Source organism: Drosophila mauritiana, chromosome 2R (genome assembly GCF_004382145.1).
Source record: "Drosophila mauritiana strain mau12 chromosome 2R, ASM438214v1, whole genome shotgun sequence".
In the NCBI taxonomy this organism is placed as follows: domain Eukaryota; kingdom Metazoa; phylum Arthropoda; class Insecta; order Diptera; family Drosophilidae; genus Drosophila; species Drosophila mauritiana.
In genome coordinates this window covers 18524330-18543958 of record NC_046668.1, presented here as the reverse complement: position 1 = coordinate 18543958, position 19629 = coordinate 18524330, and the positions used below count along the sequence as shown (strand labels likewise).

At 41.8% G+C, this 19629-nt stretch overlaps 1 protein-coding gene, 1 long non-coding RNA gene and 1 other non-coding gene across 3 annotated transcripts; 2 read left to right on the top strand and 1 right to left on the bottom strand.

Moving 5' to 3' along the window:
- Window positions 1–1379: 1379 nt before the first annotated feature.
- On the bottom strand, window positions 1380–1450 carry Trnag-gcc. Its single transcript has one exon. It is a non-coding gene; the product is annotated as a tRNA-Gly (tRNA).
- Window positions 1451–8609: 7159 nt separating this feature from the next.
- LOC117137075 lies at window positions 8610–9388 on the top strand. The gene is made up of 2 exons (XR_004459132.1): window positions 8610–9009; window positions 9067–9388. It is a non-coding gene; the product is annotated as an uncharacterized LOC117137075 (long non-coding RNA).
- Window positions 9389–17869: 8481 nt separating this feature from the next.
- On the top strand, window positions 17870–18879 carry LOC117136695 (protein crossbronx-like). Its single transcript, XM_033297713.1, has one exon. The coding sequence runs from the start codon at window positions 18001–18003 to the stop codon at window positions 18790–18792; it is 792 nt and encodes a 263-aa protein (XP_033153604.1). The 5' UTR covers window positions 17870–18000; the 3' UTR covers window positions 18793–18879.
- The last annotated feature ends 750 nt before the right edge of the window (window positions 18880–19629 follow it).

Below are 19629 nucleotides of genomic sequence, written 5' to 3'. Positions count from 1 at the left end.
GAATGGGTATGGGATTTTGGAGTCGCCTGGCTGCAGGGGGAGGGGGAGTGCTGCAACAATGCGCAGCAATACAGGCTTAATTAAAACAATTTTAAAACCAGTTAAAACACACTCGCCGCTCGCCAAAATATGCACACACACATATGCAACACGCTTGACAGTTGGAAAAGCGCCCTTCCGCCTTTGGTTTGCGAACACATCAAATATGACGGGCCGGGTCGTGCCGGACTGGCCCTGCGACCAAAATGTTGCCATGCAAATTTAAATGTCAACAAAAACTTGCAGTTTAACCCAAAAACCTTATTTGTGTCTGCCGGGCAACCGGCCATCATCTCGTAGCGTTTTCCAGGGCTGCGAAATTGTTTGTAAACTCGATTAAATGGAATGGGTGTGCGGCTATTAGAGATGAGTATGTGGAGCTAGGTATTTTAAAAACGATTAAAAAAAGCAAAAAATATATTATTTATTATATTAATAAAGAGTATGTTAATCTTCCATTTAACTTGAAATTAAAAGCATCCATCCAAACACTTTTAACTCATTAAATATCATCAGATATCAGCTTTAACATTTTCATTCGGTTTTATAACATTATGCAGGGAAATATTTCAATTTGTATTTGCATCAGAAAGTATGAGTATATTTTGAAGATTGATCTCTTGATTTTTTGATGCTATCCATTTTACAAAAAAGGGTATTTTCTAATTTCCCCAATTGTTTTCGCACCACTAGCACGCGTTTGTGAAAATCATGGGTCAGACTGACTAGCCGGTGGAAATATGCATATGGATATTCCTCTCTGCGTGCCGGTGGGTCGGCGGCGGCTTAAACTGGGAAACAGGAAGTGGCTGGTTGGCTTGGCTAACCAAGCTGGCAGGAGCCGGCCGGCCAACAAGTCCTGTTATTGTTGGTTCTGGCGTTTTGTTGTGCTGGCCTTGCTCAGGTGCATCGCACTGGCAGCTGTTTGGGGCCATTGTTTGTCCATCGGATGTTGCCAAGTTTCGGAATTTAATGTATAATTTTGTAGCATTTTAACCACTGCCCCGACCCGATGTGACCCAATATGCCGCAATGCCACTCTGCCATGTGGTTATGTAAATTGTTGACTTCTGCTTGGGGGACATCACCAAGACGCTTGATGTATGGCCTGACTGTGCATTTGTGAATTGCATTTTAATGGCTACTTGGAGGGCACTTCCTTTGGCTGTAAATGCATTACTGATCTTTCTTGAGTACTTTGTTGTAAAAGAAAATGGGAAGAGCTCTGCTTTTTCCTTTTTGCTTAAAAAAAATATATATAAATTATTGTTACCGAACAATATAAATAAGAAGCTTAAGAACATATATGTATCAATTCATTTAAATGGAAAAAAGTGGTTTGCATCGGCCGGGAATCGAACCCGGGCCGCCCGCGTGGCAGGCGAGCATTCTACCACTGAACCACCGATGCTTACTGTAAGTCAAAGTGCCAAAACATTTGGAGTTTATTTTGGTGCTTACCTAAACTATATAGTATAAATATTTCCAATCAGTATTCCATATAATCTAGAGATATACAAAAATAGAAAAATTTATGAAATTTTTGGAGAGGAACTTTAATCCATTCATACAATCAGTTTAGAATATACTATTTGTTGAATCAAACTCAATTACAAATTTCCAAAGGATTTCGTAAAAAGTTTGCTTACCTTCTACTGTGTCGAGGTTACATTTGTTTGATCCGATTGCACACTGGTTATTTGGGAAGTTCGTTTTGTCCATTTTCCGGCAAACTTTGTGACAGCACAAACTGCCTAAAATAACAATGAAATCCGAAAGCGCAGCTGCTGCTTATGCAAAGTTTTTGTGGTGAGTGGATAACTTAAAGCCCAAAAAGTTTGCATAAACATATAGGGCTCAATCACATCAGTAATTTCCATGGCCCTTTCGACTTCCGTCCCAGTCCCATTTTCATCCCGACTCAATTGTTCTGCCATTGTCACAGCAAGCAATTTGCCCTGACAATAGTCATGCATTTTAATTGTGCAGCAGCTGCGGTTCATCGGAAGGAATTGGCCACCCTCGAAATGGCGACTGCTAAACGCAGCAAATTGTGTGGCCATTAAAAAAGTGGCGTATAAAATAGAAACTTTTCGAAATATTCTTTTATTTTTAGACGGCAGGGGGTGTGGCGAAGCAATTATTTGTAAAATATTTATTTTGCAATTGAATTGAAAAAGTTTCTGCCTGTGGCAGTTGTCCCCCAAAAATGTATAGAAGGAGCAACTTTGGCCCACTAATCAAATGAATAGGAATTAAGGCAGTGCCACCCGGAAAGAATATTTTCGCTGGCGTGTGGAAAACAATTAAGCTAAAATGGTTATTGCAATTTGAAAACAATTGTCAAATTATGCAAATTCCGTCTGATTGCCTCGAGTATTTTTCAACAGAACCCCACCCCAACCAGATCCTTCCATGCTAACAAGGTAAACAAGCTTCAGACTTTTTCACCCAAAACCCTCCAGTGGAAACTCGGTTGGGTGGTGGCGAAAACTGCTCAAAGATTTATGGCGATGCCTCAAGTGTTTCTGGCGGGGATGGGAAAAAGTTTTGGGAGTGCGTCGCCAGCTTCGTTGGCGTTGTCAACTGCAAGAAGACTGCAATTTGCATAAAAATTCATTGGTTTGGCGGCAAGTTGACAAAAAAGGTAGAAACGCAGAGCGCTAAAAGAATTATCCTTGCGTTAACAAAATGTTAATACTCTTCGAAGAATATTTTAGTGAATTAGGCACTTGGAATTAATTGGAAAAGTTCTAATATTTATGGGTTGGCCGCTCTTGTCGTCTTAATAACTTGAATATTTATTAACTGACTTGTATTTTCAGTGTCTGTGGCTTTCGCGATACAAATTTTATCTAGTACCATGGCAAAGAAAAGAATTGTTATATAAGGTGTTCATTTGAAATATCTGAAAAATTATTAAGGAGGGAAGAAATATTGAAACCTATATTTAAATTTAAGCTTAACATCAAAAAAAGGTTCGTTATATAAGTGAGCAGGTTTCTGGTGCGAAAATGCACTACACAGCCTCGTCGAAACCTGTGAAACGCATAATGACCAGGATCAAAACATGTGCCACCAACTTCCCCGCAACATTTCCGTTACATTAACAAAGCGCCATTGTGTGGCACGAACGGCAGCAACAATAATGGCCAAGTCAGGGGACAGCTGCGAAAATGGCGCACATTCGGCGCTTTACAAGCGAAACTAGGATATATATTTTTTTTGTTTTGCAAGGAGTGGACGAAACATACACATCCTGCCTCACACACACACACACAGTCTTTCCCTTTAACAGAGTAACATGTACAGAGTGCGTGTGTATTTTTCGGTCAGTTTTTGTAATTGAATCACGTTTTGTATTAAATAAACTTTTCAAATTATCGAAAAATTGACTTGCACTACAAACGGCGTCCTGCCTAGTTTAATTTACTTGTGTGTGCGTGCCCCACTCACACACAGCCAGCAGTGCGTGTGTGTTAACCATTAACATAAAAAAGAGCGACCCAACTGAAACTCCTCTCCCCCCTACCCCGCCGACTCATTTTGGTCGGTTTTTTATGCAAAACACTTGACAGCCTCATTAGTATTGAAACGGTCAAAGTTGTTCGAGCGCTCTCCCCTTCTCACTCTCGAATGTTGCCATCCTGTTCGCGCACTGACGCGTACCCACATAAGTATGCTATGAAAATTTCGTTAGTGATGGGAAAAAGATAATGCGTTTGAAAGCTTATGAAATATATAGGATTGTGAAAGAGCTCGCCTTCTGATAATTTGTAATTTAATTAGCTTGATTTTTTGATATTGTTGTGATTCCTAATTTTTAAGTTATATATTTTTTACACAGCTAATATATTAAAATACATATTTTTTTAAGTCTTTAATCAAAGTAAGCAGCTTATGCGATATTGCGACAGCTTTGGTAAACGTAATTGGTAATGTTTTCGACTTTACAAGCTTTCCATTATTGCACATGCATTTATTTCTGTTCCTGTTCTATCCTTTAATCCCATTGTTTGCGCATAATTGAGATAAAATGAGTTAACAAACAAATGGATTCATTTCTGTGATCACGTGCACTCCGAGGCGTCCATGTCCGTGCACTTGCTCACTTATTGGGCGCTCGGGCTGATGTACGTGTCCAACTGGCCACCAGACCATTGAGGCCAACAAAAACCACGTTGGCAATACACAATACAACGTCCGAATTCCTTTCATAACATATTTTGCATGCAACGCTGCGTGTCCGGCAGAGCTTGGCGCCATCATTTTCACCCATGCAATGCTCCAGGTCGTCCGGGTCCAGCCTCCCCCTCTAGGGGCCACGCCCACTCACCCTTCCCTCTTACCCGCTTTCAATTTGGCCCACACACTCGCGGGCCAACTTGTTTTCGCGCCATTTGCACGCGTCATGAATTTTTCATAAACATTTAAAGGGATTTCATTACATCGCCCACACACATGCAAGCATCAGGAACTCCCTTGACATGTTGAAATTCTTCGACTTAAAATGTGTGTGTGTGTACAGTTAAACTTCGAGAAGTTTGATCTTTTCAAAATTAATAATACATTTCAGCACTATAAAATAGTTCTTTGTGCATTAAATGACAATATTTTTTATGAGTTTATTGTTAGAAACATGGACAAAAAGCATGGTTAGTGATAGAAGCTTTCCTGTATGTTTACATATAATTATTCACCCAAAGAGCAAGTAAATTATAAATGCATTTTTTATCGTTGCTTATTCCTTGATGATTGATGTCCTTCGCCTTTTAACCAGGAAGCCGATCGTAGCTATGAGTGCGCCTTGGGAAAATCAATTGAATCTGAAATATTATAAATTAAATTGGGATCGACGTGAATTTATTTCTTTAATAAATTTGCTGTAAATTTATTAAGAAAATTGCTGTTTGTTTGCCACTGACCTGTTAACCCAAAATATTAAGTTAATTAAGAAATATTAAGCTTGCAAAAATTCGGGGTGTCGGCCTATAAATATAATTAAAATGCTGTTTTCAGCTTAATATGCAATTTGCATAATATATTGTGTATACACCATCCACTGCAATAACGAAAGTATCGCCCTTGACAATTTTCGCATCAGCGTTGACATGTGGTTCCCAATGGTGCAGCAGGTCACGACTGACATTTCGTGACAGGATGTTGGTCCTTGGACATCCTGTGGGCGGCCCCAATAGGACATGCGACATTTAATTGCATACTCGGATAAGCAAATATTCAATTCTTTGGCTCCTTTTTTATTTCCCACTAGAGGAAATATCCAATTTTAGCTTCTGATGGATAAATGATCCTTGTGGCGTTCTTGGTTACTTCCTTATTGTGATATTTTCTTCTTTTTAAGTTAAATTACTTAAGCAAGTTAATGGTGCTCAGTTGTAATTGTTGCTAATAGACTTAGCAATGATTATTCTAGACACTGGAAATCTTTTTATCTACCCAAAGCAGGTTGCCACGCTCACCACCTAAGCCATCCTTACTTGGCCACTCATTTTAATTACCGCCACGTGGCTTAACAAATATTATACTGCGAGGGCTAAAATGCAAATACCTCATCGTTTTCATCATCCGCGGCTCGTGTCACCGGAGATGTTGGCTGTAAAGTACGGCCAATTTGCAGTTACGAGCCCGTGAAAGTGACTCCGGCCCCATTTCATTAGGAATAATAACGAAACCTTCTCCAAGTCAAACTATCATCCCCATCCGAAGAGCGCAGCGCCCGCTGGCAGCGAATTAAGCGAAATTAGGAAAGGGGGCTCATTAAATGGGTTTAGCAAATATTACGCACATCACACTGCCGAGCACATGCAGCAGGAACTCCATCCATCCATCCACCTCCTCCACATTTGGCCAACTGTGAACCGGTCCTGGGACTGACATTATTCATATTTCATGGCCCCAACGGCGGCTGCTGACTACGACACAAAAAGCGAGGAGAGAACTCAAGTTGCCAAGTACAACAATTATGGTTTCGCTCTATTTGCCCCGCACAAGCAGGCGGTTTTAGTTGGTTAGATGGGGGTATTATGTAGCCAGGGCATGGGCATGGGCATGGGGCAGATCCCTGCCATGGGAAGAGGTGTGCTTGTGCTAGCGATTAGCCTGACGTGTGCATAAAAGCCAGCCGCCTGACATTATAATGCCTTTAGTTTTTATACCCAGTGCGGGGCAATGGCAATGGGTTCGTTTTGGTTTGCATTATGGCAAGACCTTTGCCAACATGCACAATTCTTGCATATTTATGCACTTTTAATTGTGTGTTTGTTTGCACGCGTTTGTGTGCTAATTATTGTCAGTTAGCTGGCGCATATGGATTTTAATTAGTGGGTGATTGTAGGTTACCTACCTCCGTGGAGGCGGGACTCAATGTTGTGCTAATGCTAGCACTGATTTTGATATATCAATTTAAAACTATGACTATGACTATACAGTTAATAAAGCTAGTTTGGCCAAAGGTGGTAATAACACGGTAGGTTAACTAAGGTTCAAATAAATGTATATATATATAGAGTTTAGTCAATTAAAGAAAATGGTGAAATAACTTATTCATGTGCACAATTGTCAATAAATGAAACTACAAGTTAAAGTGACGCTAGTTAAGTAAGAATAACCATAATAAAATCAAATAACTGTGCAAAACAACTAAAATTGAATTGAAAGTCAAAGAAATATTTGCAAATTCCTCTCTAATCACAACAGTCTGTAATTCGCTTTAGCTTTAAATACTAACTTCTGATTGGCTCCCTAAAGCCGAATATTCGTTTGCCTTTGCTTTCCAATTTGCAGACACATATCAGAAACGCATATTGAAATGCAATATACAAAATGTAACTAAAATGTTTTGAAAGACAGCCAAAAACACAAAAGGGAAGTGAGTGGAAGGCAAAGGAAGTGGGGGCAACGGCTATTTCATCGTCTAAATGGAGTGCAACTGGGCGAATCTGAATCGAGCTGGGCTCCATGCCATTTGTTAAGTGCAAGTTCAATAGCATTAAGGGTGCAACACAAATAACCATAAATTCGGGAAAGCTGCAAATTTTGCATATTTCTGCCAGATACCCACGCCCTTGCCCTGATTGGTAAGCAAAAGGAAACAAAAAATGTGTATAAAAATTGAGTTCTTTACCCCCCGCACACACAGGGCAGCTGGAGTGGCATTTTTGTTTGCCAATGCCATTTTCAAATAGATTACGTATGCGCCCGGTGGTACGTACTACGTACTGCGTTCAATGCTCTTTTTCGTGTGATTTATTGGGGCGCCTCGATGTCCACACGACCAGTCGGCCAGTCAAGGAATTCCTAGCCGACTTCCTTAAGTTATTTCAATATTTACACTCGTGTAACATATGGCCAAATGGATGGGATGGTGGAAGGGGGCGGGGGCGGGGGCGGTGCGATAAATTGCCAGCCCAACCGCAATGATTTACTGCCCCAGTTCGTCCAAATGTGCATGTGTATACATATATACTCGTATAAGTATACTAAGTATACAATGTATACGCACCTTTGTGTGCGCCAAATGATCCTATGTTTCTATTTTCTACTCAAAACCGCATTTATATTTATTACTTTGGCATAAATCTTGTCGCATTTTCACATTTGTGTCGAATTTGTCGAGTTCGCAGGTGTTTATGTATTCACATAAGACCGAACATGGAATATCCAACGATATCCCCTTGTAGCTATTGGCACGTCCACAGCTTTCGCCATTCTAGCTGCTGTTTGAAGTGGGTGAACAATAAACTGACCCCCAAGTTCAGGTCAACGTTCAACTAACGTCTGCACCTGATGTGTGTTTCCCGAGTTTCCCTGGGCTTTCCCCGAGTTTTCTTCTTCACGGCGAAAGTGCGAAATATATGGCGTGTGCTTGCTTCGTTATTGTACACGAAATGAAGTGTACATAATGCGGCACCACACATTGAGTTGCATAAATTTAGTACGGTGTCCCAATAAAACCATTGTGGATGTCAAACACAAAGTGGGAGTTCGGAATTTTTCGATGCGGGTGAAGCCAGAAGCCAGAAGAGTGTGGGCAAATGGACAAGGAGCTCCAAATATGTTTTGGTAATTGTTTTCTTTATGGCCGCAATAGCTGAACAGTATTAAATTCCATGTCCGTAATAAATATCATAGTAAAATATCTATCGTCAAGTTGGGCTTGCTATTTCATGACTAAATTAAAGGCATCAATAAATTATCATACATTTCTCACACCTTTAATCCAAATTCATTTGCCGTTCTCTATTATTTATTTACTATTATTATTATTATGTAGCGAGGCACAAAGTAATCAAACTATAATTTGGTCAGCTCACCTGTAAAATCACAAACACTCCACTAAATACTTTGCCATCGTCATGGCTCTTTAATAAACTATTTCTATTATCTAATAAAGCGAATGAAAGACAATTTGCATTTAATTGCTCGACATGTGCAGTGTGAAATTTTTGACCATAATTTTAAATGCCGACCAAATCAACTGCCAGTCAAATTGTCAAAATATTTGTACAAAAAGTGTTGGCCAAAGTGTCACAGGCAGGAAAAAATGAAAACTATTCCAATTCTGGCCATGACACGGCAGTCAAATATGTAAATTTAGCCAGCATTCTGAAACTGGTTAGCATTTTGGGATCCTGGTTTTTGTGGCGTCGAGTGTGGAAAAATGGAAAATTGATGGACAAATTGATTATGTCGTGCTTTGGCAGTTTCTGCAACCAATAATGCATGTTGGGCAAACAATTGCAGATATTAGCCCCATTAACTGCTCGCCTGGAAGTTTGTCTCAAAATGGAAAATAGAAATCAATTAGGTCTGCGTCAGAGGAACTCATAAAGGCATTGGCATAGCATCGGGCCAAGTGAAAATTGTGTCAACCGAAGTCTGGGAAAATTGCCTAACCTCCAAGGGTGCTGCGGTGCGGCATTATCGCAAAAGGGCAGAGGAACTCGTTCGGTTCGTTGGCTCTGCTCAAAAATAACAAACTTATTGTTTAGATTTTGCCAATGACAGTTTTCCCTGGCCTTTTGTGTGCATCGAAGTAAAAGTAAAGCATAACACACAGGCGGGCACCAGCCAGAAAATACGAGCTCCAAGCTCCATGCACATGGCAACTGGCAGCTCTGGGTGTCTCCCAGATCCAAATCCAAGTGCTTCTCGGCTCCTCCCGTTCGGAATCCCTGCATAAATGTGGCTAAAATGTAATGCAAACAATTGAAAACTGTCAATGCGGGTGGCGGCACCAGAAGCAAAAGTATTCCATATAACTCTTATAGTCACTTTCCTAGCCAAAATGTAACTACGAAAATTATATATAAATCAACTTTAATAATTTATTTTCAGTTGCCAACGCTTTCGGCGTTAGAATAGCGAGTTTTTATATACTGCTTTAGGATTCCCAAATGTGAAACATTTCCATTTTATTTAGCTATTCCACCGAAACGGTAGGTAGTAACGTTGGAACTCACTTAACTTGTTGGACACCCACAGGCACGCCCCTTCTGTCCGCCCACCGCCCACAGTGGCAGCCACGCCCACATCCCGAGTGGAGGAGCGTCAGTCAAACACACCCTCACAGACTCTAATTTGATCAGACTCAATCCAGGAGTGCCTGGGGTAGTGACTCCTTGGCAGTGACATGGCATACCTTTTGGCATTTGAAAGCTGTTTGCCAGTGCGACAGCTGCTGTCGCTTATTCCGTCACTTTGTTATTAACTGCGATGCCCTTTTATTTCTTTCATTCCTTGCATTTCACCCCCCGCACTCAAGAAAAAAAAATGGAAAATAACTGAGGGAGATGCGGGAAAAACCTGTCACTGCGACTCCGCGACAGATGACAGGATGGATTCCGCGTGTCTTGGTGGCTGCCACAAATAAACTAATCTAATGGCAATTTGCATTTTATTGCGAATTAGATTTGATTTGGTCCGTTCCGCGTGCGAAGTTTCAGTTCAGCGGGAATTAAAAAACCATTGGCACTCCAACTTGTTGTGGCTGTTCCACTAGCCATGCGGCATCTACATGGAGTTTTTTGGTCCAGTTGCTGTCACCGCAACCGAAAGACTTCCACTTGATATAGCGCACTCTGCGAACTTTTGGCCACAAACGGTCGGTTTGGTTCAGTTTAGTTCTGGCCCTGTTAGATAACTAAATCGAGCTGTCGCATAATGGCACACATTCCGTTTCCGCATTGTGCGATGCCAACAACTTTGTGCCGAGCCTTCATCATCAATGCCTCAAATGGAATAATTTTAATTGTTCTTGCCATTGCCAACAAGAGCTAACGAATTGCCAGCGCTGCCCACAACATCCGCTTTGGCATTGGCTTTTCGACGGGGCCAGTTGGCTCTTCTGGTCAGCACTTCGCTGCGCTTCAACAATTTTAATTGTAACTTTTGCTGCCAACTGCAGCAAACGGGTAGTAAACAGCCTCAGATGGTGTTTTCTGTGAAAGAGCTCTCAGCAAATATTTTTCTTAGTTTTAACGCTAAAATGTGATAAATGAGGTGAGTTTTCATTTGCTATGTAACCAGTTAGCCAATAAAACCCAGTAAATATTTAATATAACTTAAGAATGTTACAATAGCTTACCATTTCTCTTAAGTTTGTAGAACATATGTTCAAGTTCAAGTACTGAACCCCTTTACCCATAACTATATCCTTCTATCTGGACATATTTAAGACAATTTCTCTACTTGCTATTCCCATGGTTATGTGCCGTTCCCCTTTCCGCAATTGTGGCCTTTAGCTTAGACCATTTTATGAGGCTGACCATCAACACGGACATTTATCGAATGACACATTTTTTTGCTGCCGCTCCTGCCTTTTCCCCTGCTGCCGCAGCAGATCGGCAAATTTGCGGCTTTGCTTTCTTGTGTCAATTATTTAGCTGCTTTTTCCGCTGGCCCCAACTGATTTTAATTGAACCTCATATACAAAGCAGGGCCAACTGCAGATCCCAAGTGCGGCCTTAACTTGGCCCGTTGGCGATGCTACTGAACCCGGAGGAGCAGCGCGGTCCATTGGCGATGTCGATGTCGATGCCGTTGCTATCAGGCACTTTTATCGCCAGCCACATCTGCACCAAATAAAATAATTGAACGTTTTGCGATAAGCATCACCCAGCAGCAACTTCAGCTAAAGAAGCGGTTTAAACGAGGCAGCAGCATCTTGGCCAAGTTGTTGCTGCAACTCCTGGCTGGGATTCGTGTACAGCAAATGTCATGTTTACAGACCGCACTCAGCCGATTTGTGTCAAAGTTGAGTTTAGTATCTATAAAATTATATAATACACTTCCTGATTTCATCGTTTGTTGTTCTTTTTGTTTTTCAATCTCATTCTTGGCTTAATTCCTACTTCTTTACTGTGTGCCATGAAAATCTAGTTCAGTGTCCGCAGCTTTGGCCACTGTGTGTGTTTTTACAAGCCAAGAGTGGCATTGTTTGGTTTTGGCCCTATGCTGCGACTGGATTTGACTGCACCCCAGGCCTTGGCCATTGTGCTGCGCGATGCCTTTTGTTGAACTTGTTAGGCGAGTTGAAGTTGGCCCACGGTCTGCATAAGGTGGCAGCCACACAGCAGAGTTCATGGTCCAGGAATTCGATGTAGCGTTTTGTGCCCGCTGGTTCCCAGATCAGGTTCCGATCAATTAAGCCAACTTATTAATTAAATGCCAATGCAGATTTGCGATTAAAAGAGTATAACTTTATAGCAATTTTCCTAAATTTAATATAATAAATACAAATAACTTTAAATGACATAATGAGCCGCTCAATTGCTCTGATATGACGATTCCCTTGAACATGGGCGGTTTCTCAACGATGTGCCGATAAATGCTACGCTGTTAATAAATAACTGCCCGAGGTGGAGAAGACAATCCGGCAGGCAGTCTGCTTGAGTTGTCTTGGCCCTGTTTCCGCGGATTTTGATTAACTGTTGTCAGGGCAGAGAAGGAACCATGGCACGAGCTTCTCGTGGCTGATGGCTCTTTTCGATTGCCGCTGCTTGGGCTGCTGCAAATTACTTATGCATTATTATAGCTTTGATTTTCGGCTCACGGTGGCTGGGCAGATATATCTGAATATACATACATATGTACTATTATGCCAACCAACCAATCCTGAGGAGCTGAGGACCCGGGCGCACGCTCGTTTATCTTGATGCGGACGCATCCACTCCATCCATCTGCTGATGCTGCTGCTTCTGGTCAGGCTCGAGCACCGATTTTTCAACAGCGGCGCGTTATGCTGTCTTCATTGTGGCATTATCTCGACTCCTCCTCTGGCTTTGTTTCCTCCTTAATCCCCCGTTTCTGTTGTATTTTTCGATTTTTTATATGCTTGCATTTTTTTTTGGGTGCATCCGTCAGCGGAGTTGCAACTGATAAGGAAACGCTGCGAAGCTGCTACCATTTTTGCATTGTACGCTAAAATATTTCTCATGTAAGGGCCTCGCCGACCAGGAGACTCTGATTTGGCCATCCGATGGGATGGCCCCTTTCTTCTCCAGCGAGCATTAAGGCAGCAACCAAAGGGTAGATCTGCACAACTGATAACATTACGTATACGCCGAGCTGTCTTCCTGTATTTGTATTTACCTTTCAGTCGCTGCCGCTGCCTGTGAATTATTTTTGACAACTCTCTGGTCATCGATTAAGCAGCTTAAGGCTTATCAGCCAGTCGGCTGTCGGCCGCTAACCAAAAAAGGGGAGCAATCGAAGAGACTTGGGTGACTTACCTCGTGCATAAACTTAAGCTGTTTGTAAATAAGGACTGGAATGTTCACAAACCAAAAAACAGCATCGATTTATGGGCGGGTTGTAAAATATATAAATAAAATCACCTTACAAATTTCACATTAATTCACCGTGGACTTTCAGCTGAGCAAACCAAGCTGTGAAGTAAAATTTGCAAATATTAATACTTGTACTAATTCTGATGTTGGCTTAACTAACTCATTAAAAAGGGGACACAAATTACAAGAAACTTAACCTTTTAGGTAAGCTCCATTCTTCGGTTGGCAGCTGCATGGGCCGAACTTCAAAGATCAGAATCAATTAATACAAGATTCTTTGTACTGCTTTTTACTCCACTCCGACCACAAATGCCAAGTTCAAATGGATTGGCCCGGAGATATACGGAATGGAGCTCCCAGCTAAACGATTTATTAATGCAAACTGTCTATCGCCGTTGATGCGGTTGTGGTTTGATTCGCTTTTTTGTTTGTTTAATTGAAATGAATTCATTAGGCCTTTGATTTGCCTTGCAAATTGCACAGATGGATCATTGAGCCGCATGGAGCTTGGAGCTCGAAGCTTGAGCGGCACAGACTGCTCCTTTTTGCCGGCCTTACCTTTGGCGTTTCGTCTTTTTGGCCAGGCTAATGGTTAATGGTAAATGGTAAATGGCTAACGGGTGATGGGGCGATGGGTTGATGGGTGACGGGGCGCACATCAAAGAGCGGCCAGCTACCAACGTCATGGTCGCTCTGCAATAATTTAAAGCGAATTAAATATACGAAAATTAACTACAGCAACAGTTGCTCCAATTTCAATTTCAATTCCGATTCCCCAGCCAAGTCAAGCATTTGCAACAGTCGCAACTGTTGCACGTTTTGCATGTCAGGAAAATTGCTTCATTTGCGTCCGCGCGAATGTCAACAAGGAACATGATAAAGCGAGCGGACATAATGAGAGTGACTGACTTGGAGGGCTTCACCCTTTCAGAGTTGGCTGGTCAAAGGGCTGACTGTGCAGCTAACAAGGCTAACGAAAATGCAAAAAAAGGAAAAAAAATAAAACCCAAAAGCCAGTGGGGAGTTTTCTGAAAATTTTAATTATTTCCCGAGGCAGTTGAACAAGTCTGCAATGCTAGGTTAATGAATTGTTAGACACCCTAGAATGAAACATCCAGTTGGCATGTGAGGGTAAATGTTTAATTAATTAATTACAAATTTTAAAAATATGTATATACTTTTTGAATTATATAAAAGCACCACTTTAGACTTATACACTTTGTGGCTTAAAAGTGATTAAAAATTGAGGTATTTGAAAGTTCTAAGCGGCGTAGTCACTTCTGCCCCATATGCCAGGTTTGATGGTCTCAATTTGAGGCCACGAAAACTTTTCAATTTTCCGGCAACAACAATGGACTTAGCAATGCGTTATGTCTACGTGACTGCCCCAAAACTTTTACCAAGAATTCAGGTCGTTTGGAGTATTAATACTTTGGCACCCATCGGCATTCCAACCAACTAAGATGGAATGGGGCTTATGGGACGTGCTTATCGAGCAGATCGGCTGGCATTATGTCACCCATCGAGAGTGATTGCCAGGAAGATATAATAAGTGTGCTATAAAAATTGAATTTGCACTTGAGTTTCAGACTATGTACATACTTATTTGGGTCGGAAGTGTCCCCCAGCTAAATGCTTGGCCAAGAGACTGCAATGGATGGAGGGCAATTATGCAATTGTTTGTGGGCAAATAAAATCATGCCCAAGTATTTGGGGGAAACTCTCAGCGAAGCCAGTGGGTTCTGGCGGACTAAAAACTCCAAATCGATATGCAAATAAACGAATGAGGCGTACACACAAATCGCAGAAACGAGCTGACTTGCCACGCCCCCCCTCCGTCCAGCCGCCGCCCCTTCCTTGGCCAGGAGATAAAAAAGGAAACAAATAAGAAAAAAGCAAAAGAAGTTCTGACCAAATTCGTCCGCCAGATATTCCGACTGCGATTCGTTTGGATGGAAACCATTCTCTGGTGGTCCTCCGTGGGTATTTTGTTGTTCCAACTTGTGCCACTGCCACTGCCACCGCTGCTACTGCTTTTGCTGCAATTGCTATTGCTACCAATTGTGCATGCAATTTATTTTTAAAGAAATAATTGCTTTGCCGCATGTTGGCCAGCACGGCTCAGCTTCGTTTGAGCTGCCTGCGATTATGCAAATATTAGTAGACCGTCGTTGTTTTTGCTCCTTTCGGTCGGCATTCCTATATAATAATAAAGAACGGCAAGTGAAAGAGTTGGCCGGTGTTTGCATATAATCTAATTTGAATTTGAATAAGCCACACACAGTGCACTCCGGAGTCTGGGATTGAGTTTAACCAATAACCTTACTCCATTCCATCCCACCCGATACTTTTCGCATAAATCAATTTTGGCTGAAAATGATTCGCATTTCCACACACATTGCAATGTGTTGGCTTTAAGTTTGCCACTATTTATGACACTGCCTGAAAGTATGCCACAACCACCAATAAAGATTAGTTGCATGCATCATAATTCATTGTGTACCGATATTTTCCATCCTTTCAGGATTCAGTAACTCAAGTATGAGAAATTAAAATGGATCGTTTTTCTGGATATATAAAGATTACAATAAGGCTACTTTATAGCAACTGATTTTTTGAGATAGCTGTTTGTATACAAAAAACTATCTCGAGTATTAAAGGTGTTGAACAAATGCAATTTTTTCGAATTTTCCACTGCCTCAGCCGTTTTGACCACACTCTGCTGCTTTCCCCCATATACAACTGATTGATAGCAATCACCGAATCTGGAATACGAGCCCATTTCATTTGAGTTCAGTTCGCGGAAATCCCCTTCCATGGCAGAAAGGCCAAATATTTGCGGCCAACCCGCAACTTTCAGCAAGAACTTTAAAACACGCCAATTCGTTTATTTTATTCGACTTTGATGCCGTTTGCTTTTTTTGCTCTTTGGGTATGGGCTGTTCGCGTTGGTTAATGAAAGTGCCAGTAAATGAAATTGGCAACGCGTTATCCGCCGACTCCTCCAAAAGTGGCCGCATGTGGGCCCCGAAAGAGTTTATCTTATAAAACAACAACAGGCACTTAAGTGTTATATGCCACCGTATTACAAATGCCGGACCTCAAAATCGGGCTGGATTGGTTGGATGGCTGGATGGCTGGGTTTCCTGGGTAGCCGGTGTTTTTCGATCCCGAAAGGCAACGCAGCATAAAATGAAGAAAGCTGATAAGAAGGACAGCCAACAAGGCGGAGAAATTGCTGCCCGCATATGAGAGCTTGAGCTGGGATGAAATCCCAAATTGAATGCTGGACTCGTGGCCGGTCGAATGGTCCAGGTGACAGGCAGTGGTATCCCAATCCCAGTCCACATCCCCCACAGGTGCAATCCACGGAATCGGGGCACATATTAGCAATTGCCTGGGGCCAAAGCATATGACATGGGTTTCTTCTACACCTGGAGAAATTAAGTTTGTTTGTATTATTAAATATCTTTTATCAAGTATTTTACCACTTTATTCTACGATAAGATAAAGGGCACAGCAGCTTTTAAAGATAAATCGGTACTACAACTTCTAGAGTTTTATATAAACCATTTATATTAACCATTTATAAACATTAATCTTGTTTTTCTCTGTGTGCCTCCTTGTGGCATTGTAGGTGAAAATGACTTGGCCTCGTATCCCTTTCCACGCCTGGGTGTTGCACCCATGTCAGTGCAGCCAGACAACTGGCGTTAACCACCAGGTCGGTTCGAGTCCCATTCGGGTCGAAAGAAATAAAGAAAGTCTCGCCTTTGCGGAGTCCGCAAATCATAACGTATCATATCGCCGCATATCGCGGTATAATTTTTAATGAGTTCCAGCACCGCAGCAGCAACTTTGATTTCCGTTCATTACTTTTGGCAATTCCCTTATCTTTTGCACGTTTATTCATTCGTTTCATTCCCTTTTTCTGGGCTGAAACTTATCAAGGAAGTGTTATTGTCTGTCTGTCGCTGTCAGTGGAGTGTTTTGGATATGTTTGCCAAAATAAATAAATTTTTTAAGAAAATCGTAAATAAAGTTTTTGGTTCGCAAAGCCGAAGCTGGCAATACGCTTTCGGATATTATCTGTGGTAGGTACTCTTTTGCTATACGTTTGTATGAATGAAAATCATGCTTTAAGCAAAATCGAAATACTGCATTAAAAAGCAGAAACACCCACTGCTAGGGTAACTCATCCCCCCCAAAAAGTGTCAAAAATATCAAAAGCAACCTCTCCCTTTTCCAGAGAACCATTTCTCGTGGAGGAAAGGTGAACGTGGCCAATTAGCAGCTGCGCCCATCGGCATCGTCATCAACATGCAAACATCTCCGCCTGTTTGACCAGTTGCGAGTTGGCTTAGTCGTGCCACAGCCACTTCCGTCACATAATAAATTCATAACAAATCACACGGACGCAGAGCCAAGCACCACCAGTCCGTAGTCCACAGTCCGCAGTCCACATGGCCGGTGCATGCGACATTATAATGCCACATTATGTTGCCAGTGCGTGAAAGAACCGTACATCAGAGCATCATGGCGACAATAAATCAAATATCCGCACACTCACACATGCGATGTGGTCTAAGCCCCGTCTCCTGGACCTACAGGCTCCCAGTTCTCCAAATCCCCAACTCCCCAAGGCTGCGGGCTTGGTTTTTGCGTGTATCTGGTATTCGCAAAATTATTACACTTGACATGATTGAATACGCCGCTGAGTACCAGTTCCAGATCCCCAGTTCCAGTCCCATCTGCAGGTGACTCCCGCCACCTCCTCGCAAATCGTGGTTTATACCATAGTATGTAGTTGTTTTTTTAAGGTTTCTGCGGGAAATTACCGTTTTCGAGCCGAATGATGTTATGCAGTAAGTTGACATGCCGCATAAATGTAAGTACACACATAATTCGATTGAAAATACACTGAACGCAGCAATAAAACATTAAAAATTGTTACAAGATTTCTAATTCAGATATTGCTTTTGTAAAAGTTTGTGCAGTTTACTAGGAATTTTCTATCAAAAATTTTTATTTTCATTCACCCAAACCTGCCGCAGGATTCCACGAGCTCTTCCAAGTTTTAGGTGGTCACAGCTTAAATATTTGGTGGAGCCATAGACACCATCTCGTGCGATAGCCAAACAGTGCCATCACCATGTGGTATACTACGGTTAGGAACCCAAGTATTGCCCTCATCAAACAGGGCTACCATATCCTCGCCGAGTACAATCTGGTGAAGGAGGAGCTAAAGAACATCTATGCCATTCCCACTTACGCATGTGGATTGCACTGGTTTGGCGTGATCTTTGTGCACAGTGGAATCTATGCGGGCAGCGTGTTTCGCTTCTCCATTCTGCTGCCGGATAATTTTCCGGTGGACATCAGCCTGCCCACGGTGGTCTTCTCCACGGCAGTCCTACATCCGCACATCTGTCCGCAGAACAAGACCCTTGATCTGGCGCATTTCCTGAACGAGTGGCGCAAGGAAGAACACCACATCTGGCACGTGCTTCGCTATATCCAGGCCATTTTCGCGGATCCAGAGGGCAGTATTTGCACCGGACAATCCTCGTCGGGGGATCTCGTGGTCATGGATGAGGTTAGAAACATGGATGCCTTGAATATGTTGGCCAAAAGCCGGCCTGAATACATCAAACGAGTCCAGGAGCAAGCAATCTTGTCGAGAAATCTTATTTACGACCGACCACCAACGGAAGATCCTCACTATATCATCGTGGAGCCCTATTGTGCGGAACGGCATCTGAAGTTCATGGACCAACTCAAGAGTCCCTGTTGGAAGGAGGCCACTTCCATGGACTGCACCCAGCCGTCGCAGTACCTGGGACACATCGATTCCTCGAGACAGCTGGACGAGGAAGAGGTGGAGAAGCTACATCGCAGGCTGATTCCGGAACCCCAGCGTGAAGAGGCAGAAGTTTCCATGTAGCTAAATGGAGAGGCTTACATACACGAACCATAACACATTTGTTTACCCTGTATATATAAAATAAAAATATTTAATTTTGTATTGTAATATATATCAATCTTAATTTTATCGGATTTTTGAATTAAATTTTTACTTTGTTTGTAAAAGTGTTTGTTTTGTAGTAATTATTTCAAACAACCAACACTTTCAGTACCAGTTTATGCTATTGTTAGATATTAATAACATATTTAAACAATTATAGTATTACAAACACATTATCCGAAGTGAGCTGTGAATGGTCATTCACACTTTTCTAAAGAGTTGCAACTAAACAATAGATATTTGCATGAATGGTCGTTAAAAAGTACGTGCTCTAAACAGTAATGTTCTCTATTTAATTAAAAGTTTTATTTTATAAAGTGGTCACTTGTTTCTCCCAGTGAGTCACAGCCTTCGGTGTGTGGGTAACATGTATAAGTATATGGCATCCATGTTTCGCCACATTAGCGATGTTAATAATGTCATCTTTCAGGTGCAATAATCAAAATAATAATAATTATGACTCGTTGCGTTGCCTGTTGGCAAAGTGAAATGCATTCCTGTTCTCCTGCTTTTAGCTCCCTTCCCTTTTTGCAAGTGCATTTTTAGGCCTGCATGCGATACAGTGGTGTTCAAGATAATAAGACCGCATTTTAAATTAGAATTCTTAAGTGCTGTTTAGCTTTTGTGTAGCACACATATCTGAAATATACTCTATGCCAATTGTTCTGTTTCTTGCACAATATTTAAGGGATGTTCTATTTGAATGCCCGCTGCTGTGCATAAACGCATCAAAAGCCTGCTTTCGCATGCGTGCAA